The 21,232-nt window shown below is 37.9% G+C and overlaps 1 protein-coding gene across 1 annotated transcript in view; it reads right to left on the reverse strand.

The window, feature by feature from the left end:
• LOC139691497 (dynein axonemal heavy chain 3-like) overlaps nt 1-21,232 on the reverse strand; it is a 69,427-nt gene that overhangs the window by 41,075 nt on the left and 7,120 nt on the right. Inside the window, exons 8-10 of the mRNA XM_071589347.1 lie at nt 17,183-17,317; nt 9,823-9,986; nt 3,481-3,667 (exon numbers count right to left, since the gene is read on the reverse strand). Coding sequence (XP_071445448.1) covers nt 3,481-3,667; nt 9,823-9,986; nt 17,183-17,317 — 486 coding nt within the window. The remainder of the gene's footprint in view (nt 1-3,480; nt 3,668-9,822; nt 9,987-17,182; nt 17,318-21,232) is intronic.

Below are 21,232 nucleotides of genomic sequence, written 5' to 3' on the forward strand. Positions count from 1 at the left end.
AATCAGTGATCACGAAACAATGAGAGCCAGTAAGCCATATCGATAGACACTACGACCAATACCATTTAATCTCTTCATATTCATCATCAGTATATCAATCCTAGGATTGGTTTACTGCAGCCCTCCATTCTACTTTATTTGAATGCAAGGCAAGGCTGCAAATTATAGGGAAGTGGTATCCCATTACCTTCCGTATCGCAGTACCAGGGCGGATACCATGAACTTCACTCTCACCCACAACTGTGGCAGCTGATGTCTTGTGTCTGACCCACCTTAGTGAAACTGCTTATTTTGTTGTTGCCCGGAGGTGTTCCTTCATCCGAACTTTCATTGAGCGGCATGTTTCCCCGATGTAGACTTTCCCACATGAGCAGGGTACTTGGTAGACCCCTTCGTATAGGTCTTTCGGAATTTTGTCCTTCGGTCCAGGGAGAACGTCCGCTATTTTCTTGGTGCAGTTAAATCTTGTGACCACGTCATGTTTTTTTAGGACTCTGGCTATCTTCTCGGATGTTCCGGATACATAGGGGATAGTAGCGTATGCGTTTGGGTCCGGTTCCATCTGCTTGATGGACTTGTCCCAATCCAGTCTTCGCCTTTCTTCCCTGGCGGTCCTTTTAAGGACCATATCGTTCTGATAGCCGTTTTGCTGTAATGCTTTTTTTTTAATGATAATCAACAAAGAGGACTACTGGAGCAAAATTATGAAACTTCTCCAAGATGGAATGTATAAGAAACTGAAGACCTACCCGACAGCAAAAATAGAGCGAAACACCAGAGCTCTGATAAAGAAATCCCTCATCCCAAGGGAAGAACAACGTGGACTATTTTCTTCGGCCCCAAAACCACCGAGATTATACGGACTGCCGAAAATACATAAGGAGGGGATACCACTCCGACCTATAGTCAGCCAGATCGATGCCCCAACATACGGACTGGCGAAATACCTGGCCCAATCTCTACAGTTAGTTCTACGTCGGAAAAACATCGTCATTCGTGAAAACCTCCGGACATTTCATCGATATCCTGAAAAGGATCACAATTGGCAGCAATGAATTATTGGTGAGCTTCGATGTTGTCTCACTTTTCACCAACATCCCGATAAAGGATTCGGTGGAGATCATCAGACGCCTTACCTCCAACGGCATCCCGGAAGACTTCCCCACACTGGTGGAGCATTGCCTCAAGAATGCTTACTTTTTGTGGAACGGAGAATTCTACGAGCAGGCAGAGGGAGCAGCAGCCATGGGTTCGCCGCTGTCTCCTGTAGTAGCTAACCTGTTCATGGAGTATTTTGAAGAGAAGGCTCTTAACCAGTACGAGAAAAAACCTAGGATGTGGTTAAGATATGTGGATGATAATTTCGTCATCTGGCAGCACGGCGCAGCAGAACTTCAGAAATACCTCGAGTTCCTCAACTCACAACATCACTCCATCAAATTTACGATGGAAGAAGAAAAGGACAACCAACTACCTTTCCTGGACGTGTTAGTCACGAGGAGGAGTGATGGGAAGCTGGGACATGCTGTCTACAGGAAGAAGACGCACTCTGACCGTTATCTAAACGCAGCCTCTCACCACCACCCGCTCCACAAGACTTCTTTGGTGGACACACTAGCTCACCGAGCCTATGAAATTTCTGGTGCCGATTCTTTGCCAACGGAAAAGAAACATTTCCTGAACGCATTGCAGCAAAACGGCTATCGGAACGATATGGTCCTTGAAAGGACCGCCAGGGAAGAAAGGCGAAGACTGGATTGGGACAAGTCCATCAAGCAGACGGAACCGGACCCAAACGCATACGCTACTATCCCCTACGTATCCGGAACATCCGAGAAGATAGCCAGAGTCCTAAAAAAACATGACGTGGTCACAAGATTTAACTGCACCAAGAAAATAGCGGACGCTCTCCCTGAACCGAAGGACAAAATTCCGAAAGACCTATACGAAGGGGTCTACCAAGTACCCTGCTCATGTGGGAAAGTCTACATCGGGGAAACATGCCGCTCAATGAAAGTTTGGATGAAGGAACACCTCCGGGCAACAACAAATAAGCAGTTTCACCTGTCGGCCATTTCAGAACACCAATGGAGTGAACCCGGTCACGAGATCTTATTCCAAAAAGCAAACATAATAGCAAAGGAGAGTAGATACTACCCACGATTAATTAGAGAAGCAATTGAGATCGTAAAAAACCCGGAGAACATTAACAGAGATGAAGGCTACCATCTCCACAACGCGTGGAAGAAAGTTCTCTGGGAATGGACCAATCAGCGAGCAGCCACTAGATGGGACCACCTATAAAAGGGTGGCAAAATTCCGAGTCCCTCATCTTCAACCTGAAGATGCCGAATGCAGCTTCGGTGAAACTGTTGTCAGCATCAAACAATGATGCGGTGAAACCCAATAATGCAGAATCCTTGAAATCACCACCGCGAAAACCTACGCAGCCATATGTTAATGAAGTCTTCTCTTGTAAGGATATGATGGGATGTCGGTTGAAGCTAGACTGAAGACTAAAAATTGGAAATACAAAGCAATAACTCTGAGCACACTTATAAGTGTATATCAGACAGTTGCATATTAAGTTTCCACTGGTAATAATATCACATTGGATGGCATTGAAGGGTTAAAATCATTTGAGGAGTCATTGAGTTATGTGAAAGAGCCAAAGGTGGATGCTTGCTGGCAGAAGGTATTTCCTGATGCCACAAATTATTTCTAAAGGTAAACTAAAGGGGAATAAAAGATCAGCAATATAATAAAATGGCTGAAAGCTATTGGAAAAAACAATTTTATGATTTGCAGGCAATCAAAGAGGAAGACTTACTAGGATTGCTTTATGCTAAGCAGACAAAAGAGAGACTCAATTGCGTTATGTGAACTTAAAATGAACGTACCAATGGTCGTAAAAGAATAGAAGACAAAAAAGTCGGGATTGTAAAATTCCTCTGACTTGTCACCTTGTGTTTACCTATCTCCTTAAACAAACCCAGCACCAATCAAGTTTATGGACTCCACTTTTTTTTTCCATCAATTGCATTGCATGTTTAAATTAATTGGCATGATTTTTCTCTTAATGCTGATTTCCATGAGCACACTATAAGAACTAGAAATTCCATACAATATAAAACTATGTATTCACCTGAAGAAAACTTAAATGGGACTAAATGAAATGGGATCTCTCAATCCGAATAGCATGCATCAATTGTGTAAATTATTTCTCGTTCAAACTGAAAAAATCCTATTTTAAAAATAAATTACACTGTATTAGAAGATATTCTCTACATTTGATAAAATGATTTTGTATATTCTCAGTGATACTGGAACTGCAGTGAAAGGGTTGACAGTTTTGTGACTGATACTTACTTGGCATGCCTCACCTCATATACTCAACCAAAATAGTGTTTCTTAGAATAAAGAATGCATCGTTATTATTGGAAATGGAAAGGAGATGGAAAAGTGGATAAACCAGCAAACCTGAGACAAGTTCATCACTTCGAATATAATCGAGGTGAGTGAAGAGAGTGCTATCACTTCGCCTGAAGAAAGGCATAACTTCTTGTTGTCATCAAGGACTGTGTTCAAACTCTCCACCCATGAATCATCCACTGATCCATCAAAAATTACCCATTTCCTCATGGCAGGATCAATGGCTGTAAAATTCCTGTGTATAAAGGAATGATGAAATGAGTAACTTTTGCACATTTATATTTTCAACCCTGTTAACTTTGCTATGCTCTGAAATCACATAAACTTCCCCAATAGAATGGCTAAGTAGTGTTAAGTAGACATAAAGCAACCCAAAGGAAACATCTTAGTTCTACAACTAATGTACAAAACAAGTACACAGGGTATGCAACACTGAACAAGCTGAAGAGTAGCATGTCCACAATAGTAGCAATGTCACATAAAAAATGTAAAATTCAATTCAATCCACTAGATTTGAAAAAAATATTGGATGCCATTCAAACAACATCAGCATCTCACATTTAAAGTAGGTTTAAATTGTGTACCATATTCCACCTACAAGATCCACTTGATTAACTCCAGAATGTGTTCTAAATTCAAGCTGCATTGTATGGGCCAGGGAAATAACAGGTTTAATTTTGAAATGTTCAAGATGATTCACCAGAAAAATACTAAGTACTTTTCCCTGCATGAGGCATTGATAATGGTTGCCTTTTTTACAAATTTTGATTATATCACTCTTTTAAGCCAGTAATAAGGAATAGAGTTTTCATATTTTCTTGAAAGAACTTCCTGAAAAAATTCCTGAATAAATCTTAAATGTAATACATTTTATTACATATCACATGTGGTGCTGCAGCAAAACTAATACACCTTGAGCTAACTGTGATGTTGTTCCTCTGCTAATACATACATGTATTGCATTTCTCCCAATAAACTCAGAGTCTACAGGTACTCAACCTTAAGTAGCATGAGAGTGTCTTTAAGACTGCTTTTAATACAATGAATGAATGAATGAGTACTTTTAATACAAAATTTGATGATTTTTCTTATCTTGTGTTCAGACATATTATTTATGATTTTTTTGAACAGAGTTTAATAGCCCTTGATGAAAGGTCACCAAAGGAAACGCTGCAAGAAGACAGCCTTTAGAAAATAAAAATAATCCTAGATATTAAGAGTAAAATCATTGAAAAGCGAGAATGAAGTGTGAGCATAGGTGATCTAGCTCGCAAATACAACGGTTCAAAATCAGAGATTTGCACTCTCCTTAAGAACAAGGACAAGGTTAATGAGATTGGGAGGGAGAAAGGGGGAGACGGGAATATCCATGCAGTGGTTGCATATTCCAAATGATGTTGAAAGATTTGATTCTCATGTGGATAAACAAAAAGCAATGGCAAGGTGACAATTTTAAGGAGAATATCATTTGTGAGAAGGGGAATGTGATTTTTGCAAATCTCATTAAGGAGACACTATGATCATCGTCGGCTGAAGAGAAAGTACTTAAGGGAAGCCGTGAGTGGTTTGAGAAGTTTAAAAGATGAAAAGTCATCTGCAGCATTCTGAGGCATGGCAAGCAGCAAGCTCCAGCACAAAGGCATAAGAGAACACCGTCAGTAAATTAAACAAGCTTGAGGATTCTGAGGGTCACCTGCTGTAACAAGTTTTTAGTTGGGAAGACACATGTATCTTTATAAAATGATACCTTTTAAAGTTTTTCATTTTTCATTTTCACAATGTTTTGCTCTTTTATCATTATTTCTAAGATCTTAAAGATACAAGCTCGTTCATAAGAACTTTCAATTTAAAAATTAGTCTTTATTTTTGCATTTATGAATCTTCAAAGATAAAATGATTGATAAAAAAAGAATAATTATAATATTTCCATTCTAAACTCAATTTTACGGAGTACTATCCCCTTGAAAACAACTAACATTTCTATTCAATTTTACATTTACCCATCTGCAAATGTGGCAACGTTTAATGGCAAGTAGTATGAATACAAGCATAATTGTATTTTGTGCTCCTTGATATGTGGACAACTTAAGTTTTTCAAAGTACCACCAATGATTTTAATAATGTTATGCATGACTTGGTAATATTAAATGTAATGTCAATAAAATACTGATAGAAAAATTATTTTTTACATTCTTATCATTTTTCAATAAACCAAGCTTGTCTATGTACTCATTATTTGTTTTAAGTACAAGAGCTTTGTATAAAGGCACATATGTACATGCCTTTTAACAAAACTTTCAGACAGTGTAAGGTACTACGGTGTGAAAACCAGTTTTGTTCTTGCAGGTTATTTGGAACATTTGCAGTTTTATTGCTGCAATGTAACATATCTATGTTCAGTAAACCCTTGCTAATCCAGACCTATTGAAAACAACACCACTTAATTTGGACTGACTTTAGCCATGTAGTGCAGGGAGTTTCTTATGGAGCCACAAGATGCAGCTTTGAACTAGCTATAGCCCTTTGCTAAAAAATAAATATTGCTTGCAAGTTTCTCTGGCCATGAAAAAAAACCATAATTAAATTATTTATCATTTCTCCAGCAGTGCTGTAACTTATGGATTGCCAGTGTACGTGAAACAAATTTCACTTGTTCATCAAAATGCTGTATGTTTCATAATTGTGGAACATTTCTTAATGGAAGACAGCCACTTCTTTCTATATACTCTTGTGACTTTCAAAACCCTTGCCTAATCATTTTGAGTTCTCTTGAGAGTAAAACAGTGCAATACAAATGGCTTCAAAAGAGTGTGGCTCTAAATGAACACACATAACTTGGAGCATTGTAGACAAGGTGCAGGGAATTGAGAAGCTGGGGTCCCTGTTGCTAGTTTGGTAGAGCTAAATGGACAGTGTCTGATCTGAAGAAAGAGAAGGGTAGAATGAAGGCGTTTGCTCTCAATTTTGATGTCAATGGCCTGAATATCAACTGGAAGCCTTGAAAAACACTTAAGGTTACCAGAAGATGAAAAAATGGATGGAGCAATCCTTGGGTGGTGTGCCCCGCAACGATCAAGTGGTGCAGAAATTCATGGGGGCACTGAAATTCAAAATGCAGGAGTAAGAGTGGCCAAAAACTTACATGTACATTTAAAACTTAACTGCAAGTAACGCTTGGCTATGGAAGTTGAGGAAGAGACAACATTTTTGTGATAAAAGAGGATCTGTGGAGAGTGCTGAAGAGAATGCTGAAGGTGACGCATTAAAACCATTTTTGAAATAGAAAGAAAGACTCATACTTTTCCACGGATTTTATTATACGGTACAACGCGTTTCACCGACTTGCGGCATCATCAGGTACAAATTTGCAAAACAGACAGAGCAAGCACATATACCCTCAGGACAGAGTGGGGGCGGGGAGGGTTGGAAGGATTTGAGGGGGGTGGGGGCTCGCAGGTGCATTGATGGATTGTTTTAACCATTTCCAGGCTAATTTCTCGGAGAGGAGTGGGGAGGGGTATGGGAATAATTGCTCATTACAAAGTGTCATGTTGGGGTTCACCAAGTGCCTTCTAATCTCTAATTGCTCGAGAGCGTCCATTTTTAATTCTTTTGGGAGTGTGTGTAATATCTCTGGGACAAAGTCACTGCTGTGGTTGAATTCTAGTAAATGCTTGGCGAAGAGAGAGTTGTTATTCTGATTTTTGTGACACCTAGCGTGTTCCTTGACTCGTAACTTGATATTCCTGCCGGTCTGACCGACATAAACGCTGTTGCAATCCTCGCATTTCAGTTTATAAATGCCTGATTTGAGAAGGCTATCCTGGGTGTCTTTTCCATTGGCTAGAAGTTTGGAGAGGGTTATGGGTGGGTAGAAGGCTGCTTTGAGTGAGGTGGGTAGGCAGTTGGAAATCCTATATGAAAGATCTCCCAGAAACGGGATCGAGCACCACTTAAAATCTTTGGATACTGTGGGCTGTGATACGAAAATGCTTTTTAAGGCCATTGCTTTTTGTTTTTTCCGTAGTAATGTGTCAACTAGTTTGGGGTTGAAACCATTGTTGGTAGCTATATTAGTGATATTCACGAGTTCAATTTTGAAGTTTTTGGGGGAAAGGGGGATGTGTAGGAGGCGGTGGATCATGGAGTGGAGGGCTGCGTGTTTGTGAGAAAAGTGGTGTGCGGAATCATTAGAAATTATATGGTCTGTATATGTGGGTTTCCTATAAATTGCAAATTCGTGTCTATTATCCCTAATTGTGATTGTCAAGTCGAGGAAGTTGATGGTGCCGTTGACGTATTTTTCCATGGAGAAGGAGATATTCCGATGAAGAGTGTTTAGGAAATTAAGGAAGGAGTCTAACTGTCGGTTGGTTCCGGTCCATAGGCATAGCATATCGTCAACGTAATGAAACCAATAGCCCATGTTTTTGTTATGCTGATTGTCAGCATTAAAAAGCTCAAATCAGGCATTTATAAACTGAAATGCGAGGATTGCAACAGCGTTTATGTCGGTCAGACTGGCAGGAATATCAAGTTACGAGTCAAGGACCACGCTAGGTGTCACAAAAATCAGAATAACAACTCTCTCTTCGCCAAGCATTTACTAGAATTCAACCACAGCAGTGACTTTGTCCCAGAGATATTACACACACTCCCAAAAGAATTAAAAATGGACGCTCTCGAGCAATTAGAGATTAGAAGGCACTTGGTAAACCCCAACACGACACTTTGTAACAAGCAATTGTTCCCATACCCCTCCCTACTCCTCTCCGAGAAATTAGCCTGGAAATGGTCAAAACAATCCATCAACGCACCTGCGAGCCCCCACCCCTCTCAAATCCTTCCAACCCTCCCCGCCCCCACTCTGTCCTGAGGGTATATATGCTTGCTCTGTCTGTTTTGCAAATTTGTACCTGATGATGCCGCAAGTCGGTGAAACGCGTTGTACCGTATAATAAAATCTGTGGAAAAGTACGAGTCTTTCTTTCTATTTCAATAATGGATATTAATTATTTCCACGAAGTGAAGCCTGAAACAATAGAATATATTAAAACCATTTGTTTGACCATCAGATGGGATGTTAAAATGCAGACCCTTAAGCACCTTTTGATAAGAGTAGGTAACTGCCAACGTCGAGTTCCTTTCTACCCTTCCTCCTTTCCCATCCATCCCTAATGGCACAAATGACCTTAGCTGGCGGTCACCTCTCTTAAAGCTACTACTACTTGAAACATTTGGGATAAAATTTCGTGCACTGATGAATGAAAATGATTTACAATTACGTCACCTATATGATTCAGATGACATGTTCAATGTGATGAGAATTCTTGCCAGACAACACCCAAGCTTCACAAAGGGAATTTAAGGGTTTCTGGAAAAAATATCAGTAAGGGGAGGAACTCTCTAATTCTTTGTGCTAATGCAGATGGTAACCTCAAGGTTACAAATGTTCTTGTGGTAAAATTTTGACAAACCCAAGCTCTGAGGAAAATAATGAATGAACTCCCTGTACTTTAAAGGCTATCAGCAAATGCTTGATATGCCGGAGTCATCACAATGGACGGGTTCCACAATTTCCTTGTTCCTAAACTAGTGAAACACCAAGTCAATGTAGTGGGAATTCCAAATGATGAGGAAGAAGTGCTTTTGATTCTGGACAATGCCCCTTTCCATCCTGGCATTGACAATTAGTGCAGCAGGGATCTTAAGATCTGATGCCTTGCTTTGCCCCAAAACACTATTTTGTTATTTCAGCCAAGGGAACCAGGAGTAAGTAATTATTGCTAGCTGGAGGTTGTAGAGGTGATAGTTTTTTAAATGAAGTTTTAGAAGTGCTAGAGTCCAGTCATGATTTTGAAGACATGAGAGGACAGTGAGCAACAATGGATATTGAAAAATATATAATTTGAAGAGTTTTTTTCTTCAACAGGGCTGATTCTTGGGGGAAGGTGAAACAATAAAAGGGCTTACTGTAGATCTGATTATGCTAGGTACTAATTCTTGCTTTTTATCTAATGGCAAATGGTGAAGCTGTATTAAAAATGGCGAATAAGATAAACTTCTTAAATACACAAAAATTTACTGATACAGAACTACCGGTTTCATTACATGGGTGACATCTTCAGGCACAAAGAAATCACCAATGAATTGAAACTAGTAGTACCATATTAATAATTTCTTATGAATTCACAAATTTTGTCTTATTTGCCAAGATGAATGTTCACAAGGTTGAGCCCAATACAATTGAAAAAATTGTACTAACTATCCTAAAAACATTTCCCACCTTGCCTTAGTCCTTCCTTATTAGAACCCTGGCTTTGATATTATAATTTCATGTTCTCACTTATAACATGCAAAATTTATGAATAATCTCTTCAAAATATTTACCTTAATATTTTTGGAACAATGCCATCTTTCCACTTCTGAGATTGTGAGTCCATTGAACCATAAAGCTGTTCCACAGTCATCGATTTAGGATTAATGACTTCAAATGTGACAGAAGCTGTGCTCGAATCCAAATCATGTAGCCTTTTTAGAATCTGAACTAGAACCTGAAAAAGATAGGTGCTTAATGAGGTCTGATAAAACAGGAACACAAAGATGATGTATGGTTGCATAATATAAGCTGTCAAACAACAGTGTTTGTATGAAAACACAAAATAGATAGTGTTAGTTAGCAACTACAATTATGTTAGAATTTAAGCAAGTTTTTATTTCCAAATTCAATCAAAGCCTTCCAAGGAATCTGCAGATATTATCAACAAGCCATGCAAAAATATTTTACTAATATTAAAAAATTAATGGTTCTAATTAATCCTCTTACTTGTACTTATTTTAATTAAACTCTTTTTTCCCTGGTCACTATCTCGATTATAACTCAATGTTATCATAAAAATTAAAGCACCAATCACAGCAATCAACCTCAAGGTTGGTTTAATGGTGATGGGTAATCCTCTCACCCCTTACTGACCTCTATATCAAGTGTGAAGTTCACACACATTGACAGGGTGAAAAGGGGGGAATCCCGAATTTCCTATACTACCTGTGGCTCTTCTGGAAAATCTGGTGCCCATAAAGAGACACAATTTGGGTAAAGCTGAAGATGCCCAGGGATGTCACCCATAACTGACTCTGGGTCCTCAAGTCAGTAGCCCGCTGCTTTACCCACTTAACTACCATACTGTTACATAATTTTACACAAGATTTATTTAATGTATGTGCTTTTTAAGAAAAATAAAGCTCATAAAACTCATTTATTTATAATCTATGATAAATGATTCTATAATAAATGTAATCTACTGGCTAAGGTAGCTTTATGGATGGACACAACAAAAAAATAAATATTTTGTGACTCCTAATAAAACACAAAATCCAGCATCCTACTCTATATCAGGTCCATCTCCATCTCTGAGTACTTTCTTCTTCCCTTCATCCCATCTAACATCCCTATCCTGTTCCTGCCCTTTCCTCACGTGCCTAACATTCTCCCCTCTATTACAGTCTTCAACATCCTACTGCTGGTCAATACCCCCTTCATCCACTTTTCCTGCCTCCATAGGATTTCTCCCAACAAACCCCTCTCTTCGCCCACCATACCGAGTACTTCCTTGTTTGTTTTCTTCTCTGTCCATTTCACTTTCTCCATTCTTCTCTGCACCCACATTTGAAAAGCCTCCAATCTACATACTTCCATCATTCTGCTTCAGTGACCACATTTCCGTGCCGTACATAGCTACACTCCACATCAAAGTTTTCACAATTCTTTTCTTAACATCCTTACTCAACATCCCTGTCTTCAACTCCCTCTTCCTTGAGAAAGCCTCTTTGCCTGATGAAATTCTTCTCCTTACTGCACTTCTACTTAGCACATTTATTATGAAAGTAAAATAATATTGGGTTAAGATAACACACAATTCTCTCTCTAATGAGTTTTTGTAAGGCAACCATGTAGTGCTATTTATCAGGCGTGAATTAGCAACAGAGAGCAATTTATATTCATGCACACTCTTGGTATGACGTTTTGCCAATTTAACAACAATTAGTTTGTTGTTTCACTAAGTCTTCATTGAAGTAAAATGTCAGAAATTTAATAGAGGAGGGGAGAAGTAACTTCAAACTATAAAATATGAAATTGGTGCATCAGGGCATGAATAACCATCCCTATTTCCTGGTGTCTATCAGGATACTATGAGCAGAAATGGAAAAACCCAGTAATCAAACAAAATAGGGGAGGCTGAGGCTAAATCCCAAATTCCTTCATTTGGAATGCAGAAATAAATCACACAAAAGGTAATCTATGATAATGTTCAAAAACATAAATTCTGGTTGGGCTATTCACTTTTTGATCATTATTCCATCAAACTTAAATATTTGTTATTAAAATAAAAGAGTGAGGGGGTTTGGGCCAAGCACAGGACTACTGACCAGAGGCACCAGGTTGCTTGATTGCAGAGTGGCTGGATGCTTCTAGGTGCCCTCATCTTTTCATCCAAGCCGTGTGATTTTTCAGGGTGCTGATATTCATGGGAAACCACAGGGAAAGAAACTGGCCCCCCTTACTACTCTGACATGTGAATTTCACATACTACTGAGCTTAGTATTAGGAGAGGTCTATCTAACCAACAGAGGCACAGACTGGTGTAATTTGCACAGGTACACACTCATTTATCTGATGTTAAACTAACTAACAATGTCATGATATACGTTCATTTATTTGGAAGCCCTGTAAAAATTCTAAAGACTTACCTATGTGAAAATAAAACTCCCCACCGTGGAATTAAATAATTAATTAATACAAATACTTTTTTATTGTTATACTATTGAAATAAACAATTACAGCATTTGCAGATGTCTAGAAAACATTGCCAATACACTGAAGCTTGTATGAGCAGGGGAGAAATGTATGTCCTGGGACAATACACGCGGTGGCCTGCCTTCCAGGGGCAAGCCGTTTGCGACATATCCGAGAATTCCACGCAGTTGGCAAGGGACGCGCGATGGCAATGTGACACCCCCTTCCCCTCCGCTATTGGCGTGCCGAGGTCGCCTCCACCTTTCACGTGACATTACGTCATGAAAACGTGATTCCCTAGCGATGCAATATCCCATTGGCAGTTACAAGGATCTAAACTTTTATTCATATCTAGATTTCATTAACAATAGCCATAACTTTGTCAATTTTTGCGATAAAACTTCCATTCAAATTTGTATCATCATCAATTTTAGTCCAGATTAATTTGGCGTGGTCAAAATTACGCAACCATAGCTGCAAATGACCCGTATAACAACCCACCTCAAAAGTTACACATTTTTAGTGGGATGAGGTGGAGGACAAGCGAAAGACATATCGAAAAGTGTTACCTAGGGGATGGGTGATGCACGCCCATTCCTCACCCCAGCTGTTTCCCTTTCCACTCAACCTTCTAAGCAGTATATAAGTCGGCGCAGAGCCGCATTAATTTTCAACGCCTCAATCTGCTTGGGATACTACCCAAAAAAAATGGAAGGAGGCACTAATCAGATGCATCCCTAAAAAGGGGGGAAAAACCATAATAGAAGAACACCTAAGACCGATATCCCTCCTCTCCAACCTCGGTAAGCTATTAGAAAGGGTAGTTGCACCACATATTAGGAGACATGTGGAAATGAACGAAGTAATTCCGAAAGAGCAGTTTGGTTTCCGCCAGGGCTACTCCACCGACCAGCAAATTCACAGAATCACAGATTTCATCAGCGACGCTTTTAACAAAAAAGAACGAACCATTGGTATCTTCCTAGACCTATCAAAGGCTTTTGATAAGGTATGGCATTGGGACTTATACACAAAATGGAAAAGTGGAAATTCCCGAAATGGACAGTAAAGTGGACGACTTCCTACTTAAACGGAAGAACCTTTAAAGTAAAATGGGGGGAAGAAACAAGTACTAGCACAAGTGCCAAAGCCGGCGTTCCACAAGGCTCCATACTAGGCCCCCTCCTCTTCAATATATATACAGCCGATTTCCCAAGAAACAGAAATGACTGGCGTAGCATAATTGCCCTATACGCGGACGACGCTGCAATCCTTGTTAAAGGAAAAAATATTAGCTCGATGCAAGAAAGAGCGCAAGATGCACTGGATGAAATAGTGAAATGGTATAAAAAATGGAAACTGCATATAAATACAAACAAGACAAAAGCCATACTATTCACGCCCCCTAGAACTACAAAAACTACTTGCGAATGCATCAGGATCAGAGAGCAGCCGATTGAATGGAGTAACACCATAAAATACCTCGGAGTTGTCATTGACGATAAATTAAACTTTAACAGCCATATTAAGGAAATAAGACAAAAAGCGGCCATACAAACATCACAACTGGCAAAAATTCTAAGAAATAACGCCACCCCTCAGGAAATAAAATTATTAATCTACAAAACCACTATAAGACCAATCCTAACCTACGCCTCACCTGCATGGACGGGGCTAGTGAGTAGATCCCAAATGGAAAAATTAAAAACCACTGAAAGGAAAATACTAAGACTGGCCCTTGGACTCCCTCCGTGGGAGAAAAACGAAAATATATACAAAATAATAGACATAGAGACACTACACAACTTTTTACTGAGGCAAACTAAGAATTACTTCGAAAAACTGAAAGGAAATTCTAACGAAGCTATGACATACACTAAAATCAACAAAATTGGTCCATACGATAAGTACAAAAGACCAAACATGGTGTTAAACCCCTAACACATACGGAAAAAAATAATAAATAATATATAAATAATGAATATAATGAAAATTAAAAAAAAGGAAAAGGGAAATAAAAACGACGCTGGATTGGTAGTCCAGGAAAAGACGGAAAAAATACACAGGACACAGAGCAAAAGCCCAAATAAGGCGATCTCTGAAATAAAAAAGCCGCCTAAAAAACGGCAAGACATCTTCGTCGTCGTTAAGTTGTCAGTGGCTTGGTAACTAGTCCCAGGCCATCGGCCCAACTGAATCACCGAGTAGGTCCTTAACAAGTGAATTCTGCCTGAATTCTGGAAGAATCTTCAGAGACTCGGACACCGACGGAAATATGCAGCAGGGAGGTAATTTTGATCCATAAAACTAAGTTTTTCGGATCTTTTCTATTTTTTCTATTAGATCTAGAACCGAGCAAATATAAGGATGGGTCACCTTCGAATCCCGGCGAGAAAACCGGAGACCCTTTTCAGAGTATCCAAGGGTTTTCAGGGTCGGGATTATCATTTTCGTCAGGATACCCCTTATTTACCCCTTAGGGGTTCGATCAAGAGTGTACTCAGTACATAGTACTGATTATTTTCTCAAATTTTCAGACCGATTGGACAAACGGCCCTAGGGCCAAAAAACCCGAAATTTTTGGGCATTTGGCTCCATATCTTCTTTATTTGAAGAGATAAAAATGTAGTTTAAATTTGAATGTTAATGAGTAAATGATTGGTGACCCATTGAGTATAAAATCAATCACCTCATACCACGGGTGCGACCCCTATACTCTGAAGATGACTATCTAAAATGGTCTATAACTCCATTATTTGAACAGAGGAGAATATCCGTTGAGGAGTAGGAGGAAATTTTTCCATTATAAATACCGAACGAAGATGGAAACATTTATTGCAATCTCGACAATTGATCCGATAACTTCCACAGCCAACCAGTGCTCCCTACAAAGACGACCATCATCGTCATCATTTGATCTAAGAACTTCCGCCTGGAAGCCAACCAGTGCTCTCTACAAAGACGAGCATCATGATTATTTGGATCTTGGTAAGTCGAACTAATATTCTCAGCCATGTTTAAATTACCTAGCTAAAATATTTAACTAACAGCACTATTGACTATGTATCAGCCCTACTATGCTCCTGTGAATACTTGGATAAATTTACGAAAAAATGAAAAACCAGGTATAAATGATCTCCTAGTTTCTCTCGCGACTTGGGATAAGCAAACGTGAACTTTTTACAGTAAGCTTGATTCCTCCTGATAATAAATGGACTGAATATAAAGCTGTTACTACTCTTCAGCTATTTATTAACCGTAATGATAGATTTATTACTATGGATGAGTATACATTTGTCTTGTTAATGACTCGTGGTCTGGAGTATTTTGTTCATAAGTGTGATTGGTTTGATTTTGAAATCAAGACGCCTTTTACTGTCAAGAAAAAGTGTTGGGTTGTTTCAAGTCATAATAGTGCTTAGTCTTTCTAATGTTTCGAATGTTAGAGCTCAACTGTAACATCAATTAAGGATATTGAGGACTATGAAAGGATAGTATCTAATTATAATTTCACTATAGAATATCATACATATGTCGTAACTTGTACAGATTATCTCATTAAAAACTATGCAAAATTGCAATAGCTGGTACTCAAGATGCATTACAACACCTCTTATTAAGATTTTTGGTCCATTAAATTCAACTAATTCTATTCAATTTAATCCGTTAGAAGCACCAGTTATCATAATATAATTTACTACAAAGCCCCTTGATCTTAAAGATTTAACGCTTAGCAAAAAAATCATAATTCTTTTCATTTATAATTGTAATTATATATTTTTATTGCAGCTATACAAATAAACTAAAATGAATATCCTTTACCAGATTTGCCTAGTTGTTGTTAGGGATAAAATTTACAATATGGCGGATTAAGTTGTGAATGATGACAAAAATTGACAAAGTTATGGCTATTGTTAATGAAATCTAGATATGAATAAAAGTTTAGATCCTGGTAACTGCCAATGGGGTATTGCATTGCTAGGAAATCACGTTTTCAATGACGTAATTTCACGCGAAAGGTGGAGGCGACCTCGGCACGCCAATAGCGGAGGGGAAGGGGGTGTCACATTGCCATCGCGCGTCCCTTGCCAACTGCGTGGAATACTCGGATATGTCGCAAACGACTTGCCCCTGGAATGCAGGCCACCGCGTGTATTGTCCCAGGACATACATTTCCCCCTGGTACATGAACCTTCTCAGCAGCCAGGAAACTTCCTGTGAGCCCTGAATTTGTGGTCAGTACAAAATATAAATACTAAATAATAACAGCCTGAAACATTAATAATATTTAATGCCTAGAGGAGCAACTACTCCACTACTAATTTGCCTAAACATTTCATTTGAGGATTTTTGTTAACCACTTGGAGATACCTGAGCATTTTAAAGTTGACACTCGCCTTTTACATGCTCCTCTGTGGTTGACATTATACAAAATGCCTCACTTTTAACGGCACAAAATGCCTGATTCAAACTATTCTGATGACATGGCCACCAGCATATTCAAAACCAACAAATTTTGCATTTAAAATTTGTCTTGTTCATCATAACAAATAAAATGGGATATTTGTGCATTTACAATGGCCTTAAACCAGGTATTATAGCTCTTTACCTAAAATAAACATGGTTTGAAGTAATATGATCTTTTATGTAAGAAAGTATCTTTTCACATAGGTTTTTCAAATATGCTGTCTCGTATGTGTTTATTTATGAATTCTGTTGAAAAGAATTAGCAGTGTCAACTGTAATTCTTTAAATGTGTTGTGAAAGGGAACTGAAAGAGTGGCCTACTTACAAAGAAGAATGCTATCAAGGAATCTCCAAATGGGAATAAACTGTACTTACTTTAACATCAATATATTTTTGTTAAATTTTTTATGACAAATCTTCATGGATCCATTGACTAATTCAGTAACTGAGAACAATTCTTCAATAGAACAACGTACTTCAGTCACTTACCCTTAAAGCAGTTGTTTTTCCACTCATTGTGTCCCCTACAATCATTAATCCATGCCACTGATTCATTACTTGGTTGATTTGGAGAATATTTTTAACAAATGAATCAACTGGAAGCAATTTCATTTCCACACAGACCTGCAAAAAGAGATGAAATTAACCAAAAGGTCATTTTACTAACTAATGAATAAATTATGATGCATAAAATGAATTATTAAGATGGCACATGGAAAAAAAACTGCCTCCCCCAATGTTTGAATCACACACACTACCTCCCCAGAGGGACCTCTCTAACTTATCTCAGGGGAGTCATCAGGCATGCCATCGAGCTAAGTAGTGGGGAAGGTGAGGAAAAGGAGTGGGAGATCAAGCGATTTAGGTAAGGGGGAAAAATCTGCTTTAGGCTGAGTATTATGCATATGATTTCCATGCATGCATCGTAAGATATATTCCCAATAACCATTTAATTTTAATTTAATTTAATTGGTTTAATAGATGCAATTGAACAAAATACTATTTCACATCAATAAATTGGGAAATGCATGATGCTTGTGAAATTCTCTGCATTGATTTAGTTTACCAAATTCCAAACTATTCAAATTTAGTCATGAGTCTCACAGCAGAATTAGTGCGAATACCAAGATGAAGACACCTGGCCAAATTACTAGGCTATGTACAATTTGTATAAAATAACTTTTATAAGAACTCTTCTAATGAGTATTCCATATTGATTGCAGATACTCTGTTAATGGATATCGAAGTGGCCCCATGAGTTCACTACTGGGTATTCCATGACAGCAGCATTGATAAGCAAACTTTAATTATTTGATAATTGATCAGATTTCAGATTTTAAATCAACCCTTAATATTACACCCAAACATGTTTTAAACACCCATAAAAGTAGCATTGGCCTCATTATCCTTCATTTTTCTTTCCGTTGATCTTCCTCATAAATGCTACAAATTAGTCCATAAAAACTCTTCCTCCTACAATTTCCCAAACTTTTAAGTAGTTCCACAGGAATGTTGTCCATCCTCATGGCCTTCAATTTCCTCAATGCCCTTACCCTCTTGCCATCAAGTAAGCCTCGACCTAAGCTATCATCACCTATGTCATATTCTCTCTCTATGCCTAAATTTGCTAGCCTAAAGTTTTAACAATATAATTCCTCTCCAAATTCTTTCTATCCTACCCGTATCTCTTTCCCTTTCATAGTTTTTCAAGTACACCAGGTCCTAAGGAGAAGCGTACAGAAATTGAAGGGAGGGACTTGAACTTGCATGAGACGTTGACCATCTTCTTCAGCGGTGAGGTCAGGGAATTAAGGTGAGCATGATGCAAAGGTGTAACCAAGTAATGCTTATCATAATTATTTCTGCATCATTTGACAAAAATCCTGCAATAATCCATGAAATCAAAATAGTATTTTCCAAATACAAGGGTCGTACAACAAGTCCAAAGAAAATCCAAGATATGGCGCTTTTAGTATTGACATTAATTTTTTCTATTAAGTAACACTCCTAACTAGTCAGCTATGAAAGTTTCAGCTGTATCCGTCATATAGTTTCATTTTTGTCATCGATTGAAGAAAACAGCATTTATTTGTCTATAAAAATGGATAAAAAAGAGTTTCAAGCAATGATTAAACACTGATTGATTGTATTTGAAAGGGTTGACGCCAAAAGTAATCAAAGCTGAGTTGGACAAAGTTCATGGCACATCTGCTCATGTGTTTGCAACCGTTTACAATTGGGTTAATGAGTTTAAACCTGGTTGCACATCCAAAAAAGATGCATGCAGATTCGGATGCCCTGTGAAAGCGTCTACCCCCGAAATGATTGACAAAATCCACAATATGATTTTAAGGGATCGACGTCTCAAAGTGCACAAAACAGTAAAAGCCATGGGCCTATCACAAGGTACAGTTGCTTCAATTTTGCACGAAAAATTGGGCATGAAAAAAATCCCGGCAAGATGGGTGCCACGTTTACTCACAGTGGAGAATAAATGCAATCGTGTGGCCGACTCCAAGGTTGTTTTGGTGCTTTTCCGTCACAATCCTGATGAGTTTCTCCATTGATATATAACTGTTGATGTAACATGGATACACCACTACACTCCAGAGACAAAGCTACAGTCAAAACAGTGGATTTTTGAAGGCGAACCATCTCTGAATAAGGGGAAGACGGTAAAGTCGGCCGGTAAGGTTAAGGCCACAGTCTTTTGCAATGCTTGCAGAATCATCTGCATTGATTACTTGAAAAAGGGAGCAACGATAACAGGAGAGTATTATGCGTCATTATTGGAATGGCTGAGCAAAGAAATCAAGGAAAAGCTTCCTCATATGAAAAAAAAAAGATTCTCTTTCATCAAGACAATGCACGGGTGCACACCTGTGCAGTTGCGCTGGCCAAAATTATGGAATTAAAGTTCCAATTATTACAACATCCACCGTATTCACCAGATTTGGCCCCCAGTGACTATTTCTTATTTCCAGACTTGAAGAAATGGCTTGGCAAACGAAAATTCACGTCTAACAAGGAAGCAATTGATCAAACAAATACCTATTTTGAGGAATTTCCATAATTCTACTGTTTAGATGGCTTAAAAAAATTGGAAAAAGGATTAGACAAATGTATAGCGTTGAAAGGAGATTGTGTTGAAAAATATAAAAATATTTGCCCAAAAAAATGTTTTTTTCTACTTTTTTCTAAGGACTTATTTTACCCCCCTCTTATCATCTAAGTTTGTTTAAATACCTCTCCCCTGATTCTGTGATACTTTTAATGCATTTACACATTGTGGCTGACTGCAAATACATGCACATTAGATTTTTGTTGCATTAGTGTTCAGATACTGCTAAAAGAGAGTTTCATCTTCTAGGGCAGTGGCCACTTATCTAACTGGGGATTTATGCTGAGGGTTTAAGTTGAGGGTTGCGTAACTTGAAGATTCCCTGTGTCCACTGGCCTTCATGTTCACAATTAAATTCAAAAGGTGAATATTAAGAAAGATAAAATGACTGAACTTGTATCTTCTCTTTAGACCAACTAATCAGTATAAAATGATGTAACTTTAATCAACTTATATCTTGGAGATAGACATGAAATGGTAAAATGGTTTCAATTTAGCTTTGATTTGTTTTGAGATTTAACTTTCATTTTTTTACATATGCTTAAAAGGAAGCAAGAAATACGATGAGTAACCAAAATAATTGCATTTATGATGGCTGTTCAATTTAAGTTGCAATTACTTGAAATTGAAGATGTCAATTCAGAGTATTTTAATTACCTCAAGAAATAAATATGTATCAGGAAATGATCATATTCACTTAGACTCTTTTCACAAGTGATCATGAAATTTAATCAATTAATACTTAAATACCTATTTATTGCAAAAATGGATGGTACACAATACTTAAATATTTGCAGAAAATATGGGTGGAATTGGGAATATACAATATGTTGATGGACATTAGTAATTTTGAATCTAACTAATTAAATACCTGAACTTAAATTGAACTACTTATTTCATATATTTCCTGTTCACCTATCATTTAAAAAGTTACTTTTCTCACTTAAAACTGACTTACTTTTCCAATCAAATGTGTATTCTTGCATCAAATAGAATTTGAATTTATTTTTCAAGCATTATTTCATTTTTAATCACGGCAGCAATTATTAAAAAAATTTTTTAGTACAGGATGTTTCCACAACCAAAAATTGTAGTCAAGGTATTATTGCCTATGTATTGTAAAGCTATTGAAATCTAACAATTTGTAAAATTTTTAAATTTATGTTATTTAAATTTAAACTCTGTATAATTACCAGGAGCATAACTCCTTTTGTGCACTATTTTTACTTAATTTTGGAAAATGTCACCATAGCTGCTGATTTAACCTAAATTGTAGATTACTCGATTCTATGAAAAATTGACAGCATATGGTTCTGAAAATGCTCACTTAGGTAAATCTTAAAAGTGCACCATCGCACCTGATGAAGATTCATCAACAACTCACTCCAGAATCAATTGCATGCAGACAATTTCTTAAA

This window comes from Hetaerina americana, unplaced genomic scaffold (assembly GCF_022747635.1).
Source record: "Hetaerina americana unplaced genomic scaffold, ioHetAmer1.1.p SCAF_37, whole genome shotgun sequence".
Taxonomy (NCBI): Eukaryota; Metazoa; Arthropoda; class Insecta; order Odonata; family Calopterygidae; genus Hetaerina; species Hetaerina americana.